The 19,982-nt window shown below is 37.2% G+C and overlaps 2 protein-coding genes across 2 annotated transcripts in view; both read right to left on the bottom strand.

Annotated features, from left to right (window-relative positions):
- The window catches only part of TRAF5 (TNF receptor-associated factor 5), a 47,825-nt gene extending 47,592 nt beyond the window's left edge, over nt 1-233 (bottom strand). The window contains exon 1 of the mRNA XM_011938372.1: nt 100-233. The gene's annotated coding sequence lies outside the window, so the exon portion shown is untranslated. The remainder of the gene's footprint in view (nt 1-99) is intronic.
- Nucleotides 234-10,966: 10,733 nt separating this feature from the next.
- RCOR3 (REST corepressor 3) overlaps nt 10,967-19,982 on the bottom strand; it is a 59,244-nt gene continuing 50,228 nt past the window's right edge. Inside the window, exons 9-10 of the mRNA XM_011938736.1 lie at nt 14,258-14,499; nt 10,967-13,796 (exon numbers count right to left, since the gene is read on the bottom strand). Of these exons, the coding sequence (XP_011794126.1) occupies nt 13,452-13,796; nt 14,258-14,499 (587 nt within the window). The 3' untranslated portion in view covers nt 10,967-13,451. The remainder of the gene's footprint in view (nt 13,797-14,257; nt 14,500-19,982) is intronic.

The following is a 19,982-nucleotide window of genomic DNA, read 5'->3' as shown; positions in this document are numbered from 1 at the left end:
CGGAGGGGCGCGGGCGGGCGCAGGGGGAAGAGCGGACGCGCAGGAAGGGGTCGGGCGGAGGCTGAGACTGTCACCCAGGCGGTTGGAAAGCTAACCTACCCGCTTCAGAACCGTTAGTATCTACAAGTCTAGTCATCTGATTTCCCTCACGTGCGTTCCAATTGTGGACGTCTTGCTCTTCCGTCAGGCACGATAAGGCTCAGCCAGTCCTTTTCTGTGTTGACCTATTTGCTCAAGGCCTTGAAAGTTGGCTCAAATCAGTCCTTCCCAGACTTTCCTTCAGGGTAGCACAAATTTGCCAGCCCTCCTCTTGCTGTTGGCCTGTTGGCCTAACACTACCAATCTCTGAGAGTTGTAGCGCTCCCCATTATGTCAAGGGTTGGCTTCCCAAGCATCTCCTGTGGTCCTCAAAACAAGCTGCTGAAGTAGGCCTGGTCATCCCCATTTTACAGATGAGCTCTCTGAGGGCCAGAGCAGCAACGTGTAGTGACGTACCCAAGGTGAGACACACTCAGCAAGCTCTGCAACTGGAACTTGAATCCAGGTCTCTCTCTCTCTCTGTCTCTCTCTCTCTCTCTTTATTTATTTTATTTATTTTTTATTTCATTTTACTTTTTGAGACGTAGTCTCGCTCTGACGCCAGGCTGGAGTGCGGTGGCGCGATCTCGGCTCACTGCAACCTCGGTCTCCCAGGTTCAAGCGATTCTTCTGCCTCAGCCTCCCGAGTAGCTGGGATTACAAGCAGGCGCCACCACGCCCGGCTAATTTTTGTATTTTTGGTAGAGACGGGGTTTCACCATGTTGGCCAGGCTGGTCTCATCTCTTGACCTTGTGATCCGCCCTCTTCGCCCTCCCAACAGGCCTGAGCCACCGCGCGCGGTCTGCACACTGAAATATGGGCTCTTTCTTACAATATATTCTCTCAAAGGGCAATACATTCTATATAAATGAAATGAACCAAAATTCCAATTCTATCTAGATCCTTTACTTTCAGTTAGGCCAACGTGGGAAAAGTACTTGACTGTTCTGAGTTTCAGTTACAGTACTCGTCAATAAAAGGGGAGAATAATATACACCTTGGGAGTCAAAAACTAAGATGTGCTCAGGAGCTGGGCAGGAAACATACAGGAGGGAGGCAGAGGTTGTGGTCATGGAGAAAGGAGGGAGGCGCTGGTGCACTAAAGAGCATGTGGAGGATCTAGTGGAGCAGCCACCACCCAGTGCCAGCCTATTGTTACCTGATCTCTTATTTCTCAAAAGAGCCAGAAATCCAGATCCAAACCTTTTTTGGTTGGTGAGTTAGATTAACCGCTCTGTGGGGGAGATGCACTGGTGGGTGTTGCTTCGGTATTCTAGATCTGTCTCATAATCTTCTCATGAGAATTAAATAAGATGGCACTCCTGTACACCTGACAGAGTAGGTGCTTAGTGAACCCGAGTTCTCCTCTCTGTTCTGCCATACACTATAGTTTCCCACTCTTTGTGTGTGTGTGTATTTTTTGAGAGAGGTTCTCACTGTGTCACCCAGGCTGGAGTGCAGTGGCATGATCACAGCTCACTGCAGGCTGGATCTCCTGGGCTCAAGTAATTCTGCCGCTTCAGCCTCCAGAGTAGCTGGGACTACAGGCACACACCACGACGCCCAGCTCGCCTAGCTACTTTTTTTTTTTTTTTTTTTTTAAGAGATGGAGACTTACTATGTTGCCCAGGCTGGTCTCAAACTCCTGGGTTTAAGCAATCCTCCCACCTCGACCTCCCAAAGTACTGGGATTAAAGGTGCGAGCCACTACGTCCCACCCACTTTCTCTTACAATTGCCTGCTTCTTGCCTCTCTTCTCATTACTTCCAAGCATAATAAAGTTGATAATGATTTCAGAAGTTATATCTCCTTTCACTGGCTGGAACATCAGTGTCCAGTATGCATACATGCAGGTATGCTCAGAATCCCTAGTCCTGTCATTGACTGTGATTTGCTTCTCTCTCCTACTCCTCTCCCCACCAACTGAATAAAGCAGTCAACTGTTCCAAAAATTACGTGCAAGCCTTAAATATGATGGAATAGAAGCTGGGATAGAGAGGTGGATCTTTATTGTGGTGGGAAATGGGGGCCGCATAACTCGAGGGCTGAGTCTAAGTAGAAAGGTAAAGGAATTTTAGATGGATATTAGAAGTCAATAACATAGTCCCAATTTCCTTGTTGATCATAAAGTGGAATTTGAATCCTGTATGTACGTAAGTGCACATATAAAAAAATTAAATACCTTCAAGTGATAACTAACGTTTATTAAGGTTTTTGGGTTTTTTTCTTTTTTTTTTTTTTGAGATGGAATCTCGCTCTGTCACCCAGGCTGGAGTGCAGTGGCACGATCTTGGCTCACTGTAACCTCTACCTCCTGGGTTTAAACAATTCTCCTGCCTCAGCCTCCCGAGTAGCTGGGACTATAGGCGTGCGCCACCACGCCCCAGCTAATTTTTGTATTTTTAGTAGAGATGGAGTTTCGCCATGTTGGCCAGGCTGATCCCAAATTCCTGATCCCAAGTGATCCACCCACCTCGGCCTACCAAACTACTAGGATTACAGGCATGAGCCTCCGCGCCTGGCCTATTAAGTTTTATATACCAGTTTCTGTGCTCGGTATTTTTTCATGTTAACTCATTTAATAATCAACTCCATTTTATAGATGGAAAATCTTATCTATTGAGCAATTTGCCCAGAATCACAAAATTATTAGTTTGAGAGAGGCAGAATTTGAATTCTGGGAAGTCTGGTTCTGGTACTCCTAGCCACTACACCCTACCTCTCAAATAAATGATTGGTGTGAATTCAAACAAAACAACTTAAAGACAAATTTTAGTACTTTTAGTGTTTTGAAAATATTCAGCATTAAGTTCAACATTATATCTAACATTGAACAAAATCCAACCTTCAAACTAAATTCAGTTACAAAATAAGACCAGGGCTGAACTCTACACTACAGTTTTATGCAGAAGGAAAGGGCTAACCCTTTATCTGTTGCTTCTAGACACTGTAATATTGCTCTAGATGCCCGAAGACATGGATTTCAGCTGTTTAATTTGCTGTATAAATTAGGATGAGAGACTGCAACCCTGGCTGCCAATGTAAAGATGGTGCTGATGGAGAGGTGAGGACGCCGCCTACTGGAATAGTAGATGGATGCATTATCTTCCTCAGGCTGCTCCTCTGTGATAAGACTGATCAATGTAGTGAGTTAGTTAGCAGGGCGAAAGTTCATACTTCCCATCACCTAGAGATCAGTGAGATCAGATAAGGAGGGAAAATCCTCTCCTTGGGCCATAGATTGCACCTTTGACTCAATTGCAAGTTACAATGGAAAGTCTTTGTCTGTAATAGAACCACACATGGAAAGGGTGATATACTGTAGCAGCAAACCACTTCCAGGCAAAAAGGAGATCTCAGGGTCTTGTGCACAGAGAACACGCAGCTTGCTCACTAAGTAGGTGTTGTATTGAGACAAGACATGAATGACTGGTTCCTTTGCTTCCATCAAATAACCTTTAGCTCAGCTCTGCCTGTCAGTGTACTGACCACCACAAGAAGAGAGGGAGGGAGTACTGGGATGGGGCAGGGAGCTTCTCTTGGGACCAATGTAAATTTTTTGTAAGCCTCCCTTTGCAAAAGAGCCTATGTATGTGCATTCAGCAGCTGCACCTTTAACTCAGGAGCTTAAGAAAAAAACATGTTTTTTTTGTTCTACCTTGCTTTACTCTATTGTTATCTACTGTGTTATAGGGTCAGCACCACTCTAAAAAAGCAGACCTGTACTGTTCCTATGGCCATATATTATGTATTTATTCCAGGGGATCCTCTGCTTGATACATAAACACACCCTTCCTTATTCCTATTCATGGTTTGATTGTCTGATGGTCAGCCTTGGCTGGAGAAATGAGATTTTTATTGTTTTTAAATTAGGCCTCCTGTCTTCATTGTACACCTGGCTAAGTATGAATTCTGTCCTCTTTGACAGTTTCTTTAATAAGATTCACACATGCAATTCCTATCACTACTAGGAAAACATTTTAACATATTAATTCTGCATAATCACCAGAAGGCATTACAATATAGATTTAAAAGTTATTATTTAGCCTTAGGAATCATGAAGTAAGATAATACGTTTGATTGGCACAGTTTGGTCTTGCATTTTGTAATAGGTTGGTAACAAGGAAGACCATTTATGTGGTATTTATTTTTGAGAATAGTGCTTACTCTATATGCTGAGATTTCAAGCAATGATCTTGGAACCCTGGTTAGTCACATCTTCCATGTCACAGAAAACAGGACAGAAGTATTAGAAAGAAAGGCATAAGCTCAGGAAGGGCCCATCCTGGGAAAAAACACAAAGTTCAAGGGTCTTTGACTCTAATCACTTCTCAGTATTGCATGACCTTTCCACTTCTATCCTCAGAAATCTCATGCTACTTTCTGTTGGCACAAATTAGGGCTTCTCATTGTGATACAGCTTTTGTACAGCCCTTCCAGTTCCATACTTCTTCTTCCTTGTTTAAACAACTTTACTGATGTACTTTTAATAATATAAAATTCACCCAATTGATGGATTTTAGTAAATGTATACAGTTGTGCAGCCATAACCACAATGAAATTTTAGAACAAATCCCTCGCCCTCTGTGTCCATTTGCAGTCAGTCCACACCCCGAGCCCTGGCCTCAAGCAAGAGATCTCCTTGTCTCCATAGCTTTGCATTTTTTTGAAAATTAATATGAATAAGGCCAGGCGCCATGGCTCACGCCTGTAATTCCAGCACTTTGGGAGGTCAAGGCAGGTGGATCACAAGGTCAGGAGTTCAAGACCAGCCTGGCCAAAATGGTGAAACCCCTTCTTTACTAAAAATACAAAAAAATTAGCTGGGCATGATGGCAGGCATCCGTAATCCCAGCTACTCCGGAGGCCTGAGGCAGGAGAATCACTTGAACCCAGGAGGTAGAGGTTGTGGTGAGCCAAGATCGCACCATTGCGCTCCAGCCTGGGCAACAAGAGCGAAACTCCATCTAAAAAAAAAAAAAAAGAAAATTAATGTGAATAAATATGTAGCATTTTGTGTCAAGTAGGAAAATACTTTTGTGATTGATCCATGTTGGTGCATAAGTCAATAGTGTTTTATTTCTTATTGTTGACTACCTCATACCATGAATAAAAATTAACCAGATGGAGCATAAGATCTAAATATAAGAACAAAACTATAAATTTCTAGGAAAAAAACATGAAAATATATTATCAAAGCATGATCCATAATAGAAAAAATTGTATTGATAGACCATTTTGTTTATTCCCCAAGTGATAGACATTTGTATTATTTCTAGTTTTTACAATTATAAATAATGCTGCTGTGAACATTTGAATAGAAGTTTTTGTGTGCACATAAATTTTCATTTCTCTTTAGGTAGATGCCTAGGAGTAAAATTAATGGGTTGTATTTTAAGTGTACATTTAGTCTTTTAGATGTTGCCAAATAGGTTTCCAAAGTAGTTGTATCATATTACATTTCTACCATCCGTGTAAGAGGGTTCCAGTTTCTTCACATCCCTGACAACACTTGCTATTGTCAGTTTTTTTTAATATTAGCTATTCTAGTGGGTGTTACAGGTAGCTCATTGTGGTTTTACTTTGCATTTCCTTTATGACTAATGATGTGATCATCTTTTTATGTACTTATTTTCCATTTGCATATCTTCTTCAGCAAATGTGTATCCAAATCTTCCACCACCCCCCTCTTTTTGTTCTATTATTGATTTGAAAGAGCTTTTATATTTGAATTGTAAGAGTTCATTGTATATTCTGGATACAAATCTTTGATCAGACTTATGTTTTGCAAATATTTTCTCCTGGCCAATGGCTAACCTTTTCATTTTCTTGTGTCTTTTGAAAAGTAACATTTGTAATTTTGATGAAATACAATTTATCAATTTTTTTCTTTTATGGATCATGCTTCAGTGATATATTTTCTTGTGTTTTTTCCTAGAAAGTTATAGTTGTTTTGTTTTTTGAGACAGAGTCTTACCCTGCCTCACCCAGGCTGGAGTACAGTGGCACGATCTCAGCTCACTGCAGCCTCCACATCCTGGGTTCAAGTCATTCTCCTGCCTCAGCCTCCCGAGTACCTGGGATTACAGGCATGCGCCACACACCTGGCTAATTTTTGTATTTTTAGTAGAGACAGGGTTTCACCATATTGGCCAGGCTGGTCTCAAACTTCCAACCTGAGGTGATCCTCCCGCCTCGGGCTTCCAAAGTGCTGGGATCACAGGTGTGAGCCGCCGTGCTCGGCCGTTTTTGTTCTTATATTTAGGTCTGTGTTCCATCTTATGTTTATTTTTATGTATGATGTAAGGTAAAGATCAAGGTTTATTGGAGGTTTTTTTTTTGCATGCAGATATTCTATCATTTCTGCCATTGAATTACACTGACACTTTCATTGAAAATTAGTTGATCACATATGTGTGAGTCTATTTCTGGGCTCTTTATTTTGTTCCATTGATCTGTATGTCCATCATTATACCAATATCACAATCTTGGATTATTGCATCTTTATAACAAATATGGAAATTAGTTAGTTCCAATCACCCAATTTTGTTCTTCTTCAAAATTGTTTTGTCTATTTTAAGGAGTTGCTGCCTGTTTTTGTAAATAAAGTTTTATTGACACATAGCTATGTCTGTTCATTTGTATATTTTCTCTAGCTGTTTTTGAACTAAAATGGCAGAGGTTAGGAGTTGCAACAGTTTGTGGACCACAAAGCCTAACATATTTACTATTTGGCTGTTTATAGAAAAAGTTTACTGGCCCCTGGTCTAGGTCCTTTGCATCACCATATAAATTTCAAAATTAGTTTGTCAGTCTGTGCAAAATAAGCCTGCTAGGATTTTTATAAGAATTAGATTGAATCTATAAATCAATTTGAGGAGAAATGCCATTTTAACAATATCAAGTCTTCCAATCCATGAACAGTTATTTAGGTCTTATTTCTCTCAGCAGTATAGTTTTTGGTGGACAAGTCTTGCACATTTTTGTTTATTCCTAAGTATTTTTTTTCTTTTTGATACTATCATGAATAAAATTTTAATTCCATTCTCAGATCAGTTATTGCCATTATATGAAAATACAATTGATTTTACATTGATCTTGTATCCTCTGATTTTCTTAAGCTTGCTACTTGCAAAAACTACTATTCTAGTTCCTGCAGGTTTCTTGCAATTTTTTACATGCAATTTCATGTCATCTGCACATAAAAACAATTTTAGTTTTTCCTTTCCAATCTGTATACTTTTTTCTTGCCTATTGCACTGGCTATAACCTCCAGTAAACACTGAATAGAGTTGTGAGTGCAGACATCCTTGCATTGATTCCCATCCTGAGGGGAAGCATTCAATTAAGTGTGATGTTAACTGTAGGCTCCTTGTAGATGCTCTTATCAGGCTGAGGAAGTTTCGTTATATTCCTAGTTTTCTAAGTTTTAATCATGAATAGGTGTTAGATTTTGTCAAATATCTTTTCTGTGTCTATCAACATAATCATATGGCTTTTTTCCTTTATTAATATGATATATTGCAATGATTCTCGACTGGAGGTGATTTTGCTCCTTATGGGACATTTGACAATGTCTGGAGACATTTTCGATTGTCAGACTGGGGAGGTGGGTTCTACTGGTATCTGGTGGGTAGAGGCTGAGGATTCTGTTCAACGTTCTAAATGCACAACAAAGAATTATCTAACCTAAAATGTCAGTAGTGCTGATATTGAGAAAAATGTCATGTGCACATGAAAAGAATGTTTGTTCTGCTGTTGGGTAGAATGATCCCACATTTCAGTTAGGTAAAGGTGTGTTATTCAAGTCTTCTATACTCTAATTTTTGGCTTCCACATTCTATCAGTTATTGAGAGATGGTGTTGAAATCTCTGACTATAATGGTGAATTTGTGTATTTCTTCTTGCAGTTTTATCAGGAATCCTCTTGATGAACTGCCCACCTTTATCATTATTAAATGACCATCTTTAACCCTGATGACAGTCTTTGCTTTGAAATCTTTTTCTGACATTAATACAGTCACTCCAACTTTCTTTTGATTAGTGTTAACACGGTATATATTTATCCATTGTATTAGTTTTCTGTTGCTGCAAAACAAACCACTGCCAAAACTTAGCAGCTCAAACACACATTAACTCAGAGTTTCTGTAAGGAATCTGGATGCTTCTACTTTAATCATAGGCTGCAATCAAGGTGTTAGCTGGGTTCTAGTCATCTCAAGACCTAACTGGGGAAGGATCCATTTTCAAGTGCACATCGTTGTTGGCAGGATTCAGTTCCTGGCAGGTTGTCCAACTGAAGGCCTGAGTTCTTTGCTGGCTGTTAGCAAAAGGCTGGCTTCAGCTCTTTGTCACATTAGAGGTTCCTTAATTCTGTGGGCTTTTGTCATAAATTTACTCCCATCTGCTGGTAGCTCCTCCTCTGGCTTCCTAGCACTGCTAAGGGTTATTTTGGTTTTTCTATTTCTTGTCATTTCAGTAAGACTGGTGGGGGAGATTATGGGAAAGAAAAGTAAAAGACTATGTCCAGTCTGTCATCTTGAACTGAAATTAATCTTTTTGCACTGCACTTTAATAATAAAAAAAAAAATGAGCTGAGATTGCACCATTGCACTCCAGACTGGGTGACAGAGCGAGACTCTGTCCAAAAAAAAAAAAAAAAGTCAAAATACATTTCCCTTATTAAGAAGGGTATGGTATAAGTAGACATGTAAAAACCTCTAACATACATTGGGCAGGTACTGTATGCCCCAGTTTATATATTCCTCCCCAAATGAGGAAAATGAGGCTCACAGAACTTAACTTGTTGCAAGTTGGAAAACTCATCATATTAAAGGTTGGTGGGCAACCATTTTGCATACATAGGCCACAACCCCTCAATGATTCTGATTGTTTTCACTCTTTTGGAAAAGATGAAGGGGTAGGATATCAACAAAAATGGTCTTTGGATTAAAGGCCTCTTCAAGCCAAATCTTGTCAAATAAGAAAGCTGTTCTGGGTAGTAAACTAGACAGATCCAAGAGATACTTTGTGTTGTGGTATTATTCAGCATCTTCTTAGTTATTGGTAACTGTACCTTACAAGTAAGATTAAATTGTACAGAATAAAAATTTCACCTTTCTTAAAATAGTCCAAAGGAAGGAAAAATATGAAGCATTCTGAGACATCAACTTTGATGTCATTTACATTGTGAAGACTGTTCTTAGATCCCTCCACTTCACATCACCAGCATTTTTTCCTTAGAGACCCTGCTCACCCAGATTCCTGCTTTAGGATTCTGAAGTTTAAATTACTGCATTGTAAAGACCTGTTCCCTTTATTAACAGTTGTCTACTTTAAACCTAGTAATGACAATTGGCAAACATCTCCCCCAATATTAACTTCTGATCTTCACTGTTTCTCCCTTAGCTCTGTAGGACTTAGGAGAGCAAAAACGGGCAGATAAAGCCACATGGCCCTTTAGACACAAACTCACACATCTAGGAGCATTCCTTGTCATGTTTAATTCTCAAACTCCATTGTCGCTAATATACTGCTGCAGAACATTCTTTCCCTAAGGTAGTTATGACAAAGTAGTAAGTTGTGGGGAGTTATATATGACCTACTTTTTCCTAGAAGAAAAGTTTAGGTACTACCATACATCAGATGTCAAAAGTTTCTTGTAGGCATTTTCTAATATGGAATGGTTTCTCGAACTTGATTCTTGGGTTCTTTCTGTATTCATTTATTCTATCATTTTCTTATAAACGATATAATCTATAATGAATGGCTAAATTTAAAAACATTTTTCTTGTGTGTCCTCTAATAAGAATGTATTTGTCATTTATTTTGGGCATGCACAAAGAGAGAGATAGATTCTGTTTAGAGTTCTAAGTCAGATTATTCTTCTTTTTGAGGAGATCCTGACACCCCAGTGTTAACTAGTTAGCAGTTATTAATATTCATAACCTTTTGATAACAGGAGGGAACATAAAATTAATACAACATACTTAATAACTAAACTAGGTACTTTAGCCCAAGTACAGTCATGCACCACACGACACTTCAGTCAGTGACCGCAAATACACTGGTGTTTTTTAAAATTATAACATCAGCAGGGCACGGTGACTCACACCTGTCATCCCAGCACTTTGGGAGGCCAAGACAGGTGGATCACCTGAGATCAGGACTTCAAGATCAGTCTGGCCAACATGGTGGAACCCCATCTCTACTAAAAAATAAAAAACTTAGCCAGGTGTGGTGGTGGGCACCTGTAATCCCAGCTACTCGGGAGGCTGAGATAGGAGAATCGCTTGAGCCTGGGAGGCAAAGGTTGCTGACCCAAGATCGCACCACTGCACTCCAGCCTGTGCGACAGAGTTAAGAACCTGTCTCAAAAAATAAATAAATATATATAGTATTTTTACTATAACTTTTCTATGTTTAGATACACAGATATTACCACTGTTATAACTGCCTATATACATTACTACAGTACATACAGTACAGTATATTACTGTATAGCATAGGACTGTTGCCTAGGAGCAAAAGCTATACCATATAGCCTAGGTGTGTAGTAGCCTTTGCCACCTATGTTTGTACAAGTACAATCTGATTCACAGCACAACAAAATCGCCTAACCCCTATCCCCATTGTTAAGGGACATGACTGTACTTGCAATTTTTAATATTCTTAAAAATGATAGTCATGTTCTTGGCTTGCTCTCTACATCCATTCCTAAAAAGAATGTAGGCCTACATTAAGACAAAATTTCATATTATTTCACCTTTATTTTATAATCTATTTTACTCAATTGCAAGCTTATTAAGAACAAGTTTTGATCATAACTTACCCTTACCTCATCCATATTACACTAGAATTATATCATATAGAAAAACATTTTTTCCATTAGTTTTATAAGACGTATCCACAGTGTGATTTATTTTTAGTTATGTAATTTTAAAAAAACACTTTGGTGTAGATTTTTCAAAAATGATAACCCTGAAATTAATGAAAATTGTCATTAAAAGATTTCTAGTTTTGCTTTTATAAAAATCATTATTTCAAATTTCACAGTGAAGAGGTACTAAATTCCTCATAGGACATGAAATTATATAAAAATAGAAGACATAGACATCTTTAAATCTTTAATCCTTTGATTAAGCAGCAAGCATATCACTCTTCCAGGCCAAACACTGCTTAAACAAAAAAGAAAAATAATGACGTGCAAAATATTTACAAAATATGCAAAGCACACAATAAAGACATCTCACTATATACATGTGTCATATTACTAATGAAGCTAAGGTTTTTCTACTGTGTGCTCTAATGCATGTAAATCAAATTACAGCACATCCCTCAGATACAGCACCTTGGCCCATGTCTGGGATAGAACAGATTTTTTAATGAATCACAATATACTGAACAGCTGGACAGATGCTAGTGTTGACCAACTTGACTGACATATCCCACCTATTGTGTACTGAAGGTCTACTGACAAGAGACAAGACAATAAACGCTGTAAAGGTATAGTATGCACATACATAAGACAATCTAAGTGCTTTAAAAAAATGCTTTAGATATTTTAAGATACATAACTGTCCCCTGTGGCTTTTAAGGAAAAAATAAGTATAAATTGTTGAATGTTAAGAATTTTAAATCAGCTAAATTCAGGTCCAAGAACTATTTAAGATGATTCAATGAGAAAGAAAAGAACCTAACCTGGAAAAAGAGTTTCAGATATGCCAGTACGTAGGGTATTTATGGAAATAAGTGGTCTAAAATGAAAAATTAAAACTAATCAATGAATTTAAATCTATAGCACTTTAAGGTTGTGGAGCCAACGATAGGGAATATTTTGGGAACACATGATCTTTCAAAACATAAATTAGGGCCTTATGTTGACTATTTTGTGAAGTATTCTACACGTGATAAGAATGTGAATGTGCAAACATTTAGCCTATGTCCACTAGTATAGCAATCTAAGTGATCTGTCCCTTTGCACAAATAATGATTCCAATATGAAATCATTGTATCAAAAATATTAATTACACATTGTTGAAATACTATCACTTGTAAAATATTCTTTGTAAGTACTTAATGATTATGGGTTGAATTAAGAAGACTTGATGTCGTTTTGTTTTTCTATAAAAAGGGGTCTCAGCATTTTTAGTTAACAGCACAATTGTGACAATATACTGATACATCTTTAGATAACACAGAACAAATTCTTAAATTTATTTTTGAAATAATGTTGATGATTTAACCCTAAACCAATCCCACGAATACAGGTTGGCTGCAAGGAATACACAAATGTATCCAAATAGTACAATAGAGATTTATCAAGAAAACACTTTTCATATTAAATGCAGACCATATTATTAAGTATAAGGGCAATTTTAAGTTCAGAAACCAAACACAAAAAGGGTACTGTAAATAAATGCTTCCATAACCACTGTGTCTACATAACTAACAAAATATAATTCTTCTCTGAAGTCCCCAGATGTAGGCAACTACTAGTTAAAAGCAGATAGCATTTAGAAACAAAAAAAAAAAAACCAACTCCATTTTCAAGGAACTTAAAGAGATTATATTTCAACAAATTAAGTCCTCATTTGTATGCAAAATTATTCTTCCAATCCTCTCATTACTGATAGATGATGAGTCAATGACCTTTAAACAAGGACTCTGCACTAGGACCCTAAACTGTATGTTAAAGGGTTAGTAGGTTCAGTACATTCTTTGTGGTTTTATATAATTGCTTTGCAATTGATTAAATTGCTTTCTTTTAAAGGAACATATTAAAATTCCTTTAAAAAAAAAGCAACATTTTTGAAAGAAGGGATATGCAGCTATAATTTCTTAAATATGCATAAAATGAACATATGTCAAAATCGGAAATGCTGGCTATTCTTGCACTCCTAACATAGGAAAATGGTTTTTAAAAAATTAAATTAAAGAAAAAAGCCGAACATCCTTAACTTAAGAAACTTAAGGAGTTTTCACAATTCCTAAGTCAATATTCCTGTACTAAGAGCCTTGACTATGAAGAGGCAGGAATATAAAGAACCTCGATAAAATAAATACAGTAAAAACAAAACAAAAAGTTGGTATATAGAATACTTAAATCTTTTTTTTTTCCTTTTATGAGATCAACATTGCTGAACATATACTCTAGAAAGGAGGCTAACTGGAGGCTTTTTGTTGTGTGACATTTTAGTCTAGTGGACTGAAAAATTTCTTAGACATCCACTTATGCTAGTCCACTGCCACAGAACTAGTTCGCAGCCTCAGTATCTAGAAATGATTATTCTTTCCTCTTTTTTCATCAGTCAGATGAGCATTGGTATAATGATGGGGTGAAAAGTTACTGCAGGTCTGTCCAGTTTAATTTTTAGTGCAGTGAGGACTGTGAATCTGTCTGAATTCCAATAAGTGATGGTGGCTGTTGACCACCAACCGTGGACAACACTGGTCTTGGGTTTAGACGGGGTGGCATAGAATTAGCAGGGCGAATAAGAGGTGGTGGAGGCTGATTTAAAGTTGGCCGGGGCTGGATGAACCGAGCCTGCTGCTGGAGTGGAGGAGGCTGCCGGTGAAGAGCGGGGGCAGCAGGCAGTGTTGGACGAAGAAGTGGTGGAGGCTGGTTCAGAGTGGCAATAGGGGCTGTTGGTGTTGGAGTGGATGATGGGACAGGAGGTGATGGACCCAGTGTCCGAGGAGCCTGTGGGGTCTGTGCCTAGAGGTGAGGAAACAAAAATACACGTATGAGATGTAAGTCCTAATGAACTTAATACAATATAGTTTGGGCTGTCACAGGAAAAACAAAACAAATAAAAATAAAACAAAAACATAACACCAGTGTTTATTGGAAGCACAAGCTTCTTTTTATTTTAAACAAAACAAAACAAAAAACCAAAAACCAACGAGGCTACCAAACAGGCATCTTTATTTGTAAACAGCTTAACACTGGAAATAAAAATAAGACTATGAAAGAACAATACACTCCATTCTTCTAGAATCAGAACTTAGCATGTCATTATGACTTAAGAGTCACGAGAGATGCACCACTGAGTAAGTGTATTGTCAACCTTTCATGCTCAATTTAGCTAGTCCTCTTGACAAATTAACCTTACAGAATACCACACAAAATGGTGATTCCTATACTCATATTAGCTCAAATTCCATACACAAACACACCTCCTCTTCTTCATCAGTGCTCTTCCCTGATGGCACATTAGAAGCACTTTTTGTCTCCTCCCCTAAAGTAGAAGCATCACCATTAGAAGCCTGGGTTCCTTGTTCTGCTTCCCACTCCTGCAATACCTCCTCTAAGTTAAACCGACGCCTGTAGTTTACAAAGAAGTTCTTCACTTGGCCAACAGTCTTGTTGCCAATTACATCTGCAATAGCTTGAAAATCTTTACCATATTTGCGGACACCTGGAAGGCAAAGTAAATAATACACCTGTGAAGGATCAATAAGGAGAGCTGTGTGTACTATACATCATGCACACACAAAAGATACCAGCAATGACAATCCTTTCTGACAAACTCTGCTCAGTTCTCAATTCTGAGATAGAGGCTAAGATATCAGGGTCACAGATGAAAACTATCAGTTATCTCATTTCATCGAGCCAGCCACTTGCCTTCAACTGAACAATCAGAAACTTACCATTTTTTACATACTCAGTTATTTTCTCCAATCCTCTCTTGAACTCTCAAATACAGTCCATTTATTGTAAAGCATTGAATTCTTTGTTCCATCCTCAATTCCACATTCATTTATTTCCCTAGTAGCCAGTCACCTAAATTTGAGCAACATCGTTTGTAAACAAAACTGGATGGGAATGAGCCATCTCTCTTATCCCCTCAATGGACTGAGTGAGTAGCCTTAGGGTTCCCCCATTAAGAAAAGCATTATAATTTTGGTCTTAATACTAACTTCAACATGAATACTTGCCTATACCACCAGGGTACCAACAAATTGAAATTAGGTAAAAACTTAAACATGAAAAGCAGGAGAATCATCACAAGTTGGTGGATTTTTAAAAGGGAAGTTTTTTTCAGAGTCAGTTGGATTTTAACTCATCTAGTAGTTTTAAAGACTGAATGGATGTAAGATTATAGCTTGAAGAATAAGGTAACAGTAATGACTACCTGAAGAGCACTTGTGCTCATCATCACTATCTTAAACTTAAGAAGGGATATATTGTTAATTGAGAACCTAACTTTACACTAAGGAAGTTTCATTATAATGAAGGGTAATAATTGATTTAAGAAGTTGAGATTGTTAACTATACTATAGAATTTTAAATAGATAATTTCCTCTTAAGGGAATTCTAAAAGAAGTTCACAGACTCATTCTAGAAGGAGATGCACTTAGCTCAAAATAGAATAGAAAATAGAAAAGTTGTTGAAAATTTTTATAATTTGATAACTGCTTTTAAAAATACCAGAAAACAGTAACTCATTAATGAAAGAGATGAGAAAGGAGACAAAAATATGGGGGCTTAAATAAACAACATGTATATGATCACAGATGAGAGAATATATGGATATGTTAATACCCAGCAGAAATGCTATTTCTTACCAATACCAATTAATATGACATACTCAACTACCCTAAAGCACTGTCATGATGTAACAATCCTACTTTTAAATTGTGCTTTACTTTAAATTGAGAATTTGGAAATAAGCATCTCTGACTACATTAAACTAGCTGGGCTTGACTCTAAGGGGAATTCCTTTATCTAACAGCACTCTGGACAGCAGATCTGACATTACTATCCTCTAATTATATTCCATTTTTAAGGTAGAATTCTGGGTTTGTAAGCTATGCTCATTTGCTGTGTTCTCAAAGGAAAATACATGTACATGACAATAAAGTAACAACGATAGATACTGTTTATAATATTTTATCAGCATAAATGAATTTATACTCCCTTTAAACCCATGAGGTTGATTTCCAGTTTGAACTTCACAGTTAAGTATAAATTCTAATAGTGACTAGATTCCACTGAGAGTTTATTTGGTAATAAAAATCCAAGGATATTTGATAGGAGTTACTGTTATATATTCAAGTATTTCTCTACTACTTTTACATTTTAGAAAATAGCAACTCTTAGAAGGGTGAGTCTCTGTGCCATTTCTAAATTCTAAATTTGAGTTTGCTGCATTGAAGATTAACTACTAATTAGAAACCAAATATAATGTTCTATCAGTTACTAATTTTCAAAAGGGACACTTAATTTACATTCTAGCAATGGCTAAACCTACTGAACACATGAGTTTAGAAGTGAAAACCTTAAAAAAGTCTAAGATGAGACTGTATTCCTAAGAAGAAGTCACATTAAAACTAACTCTGACTCCAAGTCTAAAGATATTATAAACCTAAGAACACTTATTTTGCAAAATATATTCCAAAACTCTAAGTTGTCCCCAAGTCCGATTCCATTAAATAAGTGCCCCTTCTTCTGACTATACTCCTTTTGATCTTCCACTTAATTTTCTCTTGTTCAATGGACTTTACCTTGTCACCAATATTGTTACATTTGTAAAATTATATATCTTAAACTCAAAACTACTTCCTGTAAGAGTGTTTCTAGAGATGTTCAATGTTGACAACTTTTTCTAACTCACCCAAGTATGCTTATAATTAACTATAATATGTTTATAATTAACTCATGTATGCCAGTTAAACTCTTAAGGCTCAGACCACACTGTAGACTTCTGTAGTTTGGCTGAGGATTCCAACCTCAGATATTCCAACCTAGATATTCCAACAAATACCTAGGCACATTTGTTCCTGAGAACAAATCCCCTCAGCCTGAAGGATGGCTGGACGGGGTCTGGAATAGCTGGAGCTCCTTGGCAATCTCATCTGGACAAGAGCAGCTTCATCTGCTTGCCCTAGTGTGTTGTAACAAATTTCATAATTTTCTCCATGTACCATGATGTGAAAAAGGTTGGAAAGTACTGTCCTAGAAAATACAAAGCAGCACTAGCATTACTACAATGCTGAGTACACAGGAAGTGCTTAGGAAATAAGGAAATACGATTGTTCTTCCCTAAACCACAAGAGGTATTAGATATATATAGCTGAATTCTTCATCACCTTCACACTCAGAATGGCATGGCTCAAGAGCATTTTGGTTAGACGATGGAACTCTTAAGCTCTATACTGTTGCTAGCAACTAGGCAAACTCTAGTGAAACCCCAACTGACTCAATGAGACTGCTCCTTTAAAATAATCTCCAGCTAGGTGTCTGAAACAACTAGCAGGTGGTAGTGATGAGCAGCAACTAACTTTAACAACTTATGGCATCAGAGCTACCCTAGTTTCAGTCTGTCCCTGGGGGAAGGGCACTCCATTATTTTTTCATAGTTGATAATAAACAAGGTGATGTGACTACTATCTCAGGAAGGGAGTTAAATATGATTAAGTCAATCTCCCTTCCTGAAGATGTAAAAGGTATGCTTGAACTATAGTTGTTAAAGTCTCACTTCTAGGGAAAGAGGTCGTTTTCAAAGGTTAGTGGAATAAACAGACAAATAGTACGTTTCCCAGGAAGAAAAAAAACTGTTTTCAGTCAAATTTCTAAATTTCATTTGAAAGCTACAATGAAACAACTTGGCTTTCTATGCTGGCAGATGATACTTTATAATCTTTATAAAGTTTTATTTGGGAATTAACATAAAAATATAAGTCATTAGGATATTGTTATCATTACATTTTATGAAAGCCCACATATTCCAACCAGGAATCTATATTACCCAATGCAAAACATCTTTTTTAAATATTTCTTGTCAATACTTTTAACTTGCTAAAGAAGATATTTTTATTAGCAGTAGAGACATTAGCACAGCCATTATCTGAATTATCAGACATTCTGAATTAGTGGAGTCTGTCCACACATTTTTTTTTTTTTTTTTTTAATCTTTGGCTAGTAAGATGGTGGTAACTTCAGGAGAATTTATGTGGTATTTCCCAACTGTAAAATCAGAATCTGAATCTTTTTTTAAAAAATATTTTTATGTTTAGCTAGAAGGGATAGCATGGATAGCTGCCTTTGGTATGTTTAAAACCACTTTTTAAAATTTGGTTTTGGGGCTGGGCATGGTGGCTCATGCCTGTAATCCCAACACTTTGGGAGGCCAAGGCGGACAGATCACTTGAAGTCAGGAGTTCGAGACCAGCCTAGCCAAAATGGTAAAATCCAGTTTCTACTAAAAGTACAAAAATTAGCCGGGTGTGGTGGTAAACGCCTGTAGTCCCAGCTATTCGGGAGGCTGAGGCACAAGAATCACTTAAACCCAGGAGGTGGAGGTTGCAGTGAGCCGAGATACTGCCACAGTGCTCCAGCCTGGGTGACAAAGTGAGACTCTGTCTCAAAAAAAAAATTGATTTTGGACCACAAAAAAAAAAAAAAAAAAAACACCCAAAAGACAAAACATGGTAAGCTGCTTATAGATAATCAAATTTCAGAGGATTTTTTTTTCTGGCTTTCACAGCAAAATTTATTAAAGTGAACATGTACTTAGTTTAACTGGGAAACATTAATTTTTCAAAAATATATTTTTGAAATAACAGGAATACAGTAACATCTAGAAACTCCAGAGATATGATTCTCTTCTATCATTAAGACATACATTTTAAACTCAAGCCATCTGGGAGTATGTATTTCTTTCCACCTCCTATAAATCTCTTCAAGAATTCCATATTAAAAGGTAGAAAAGGTAGCAGTAGCAGCAGAACAGTGACTGATGTATACATGGAAGGGGCTAAAAGTCAAAATCACATTGTAAGTTACATTCCATTACAAAAATGCTGGAAATTTTGAATCATTAATTATTTAATGTAAGTGTATCAGAGGGCTGACAATTATACTTTTGAACCTCCGTTCTTATGGTATCTGTTATAATAGAAAAATAATCTCTAAAGCAAAAGGGTGCTTTTCAGATGGAAAGATATAAATCTCCTCGTTCTACTTCCTTTTGATCATTCATGTACTGTGTTACCATCCTTTTATTTTTAAGCAACTGCCAAATCTACTTTTTCTCCTTTACAAACCCTTCTATCTTTTTGTTAGTATGAGACGGAAAAAAAAACAATTTCTAGACTTGAAAATTCATTTATCTTAAAAAGGTGAATGAACTACAAGAAAAGGTAACTTTTACTACAAGCATAAGTCACATGAACATAGTTCTGTCATTTTCTGTTTTATATAGAAAGGTAGTAATTATAAAAAATAACTAAACATAAAAAATAACTATATAAAAATAACTAATTAAAGCTGACATCTTTATACAATTGGAAAAAATTTTGTTTATCCTAAAGTAGCATAAATTTTAGTTGGGAAGCATTTTTTTTAAGCACTAGTGACTAGGAAATGAATATATTTAAGAGGCGGCTTATAATTAAAATGCAAATACCGTATACCATGCTTCTAGACTCTACATACATTAAAAAAGTGTTTTGTACTATAATTTAAACATACTGCTTTTTGAAAACAGCTAACCATCATTCCATTTTACATGGAAAAAAGATACACCTAGAATAATCTAATTCCTTTTTAAATTCCTTTTTAAATTCTTTTTTTTTTTTTTGAGTCAGAGGCTCACTCTGTTGCCCAGGCTGGAGTGCCATCTTGGCTCACTGCAACCTCCACCTCCCAAGTTCAAGCAAATCTCCTGCCTCAGCCTCCCAAGCAGTTGGGACTACAGGTGTGCGCCACCATACCTGGCTAATTGTTTGTATTTTCAGTTAAGATGGGGTTTCACCATGCTGGCCAGGCTAGTCTCAAACTCCTGGCCTCAAGTGAGTCACCTACCTCGGCCTCCCAAAGTGCTGGGATGATAGGTGTAAGCCACCACACCCAGCCCCTTTAAAAATTCTTAATCTCTGAATGCTGTTTATCATATGA

Source organism: Colobus angolensis, unplaced genomic scaffold (genome assembly GCF_000951035.1).
Source record: "Colobus angolensis palliatus isolate OR3802 unplaced genomic scaffold, Cang.pa_1.0 Scaffold100, whole genome shotgun sequence".
Lineage (NCBI taxonomy): Eukaryota > Metazoa > Chordata > Mammalia > Primates > Cercopithecidae > Colobus > Colobus angolensis.
The sequence above is the reverse complement of the archived record's forward strand: the minus strand, read 5'-3'. Positions and strand labels throughout refer to the sequence as shown.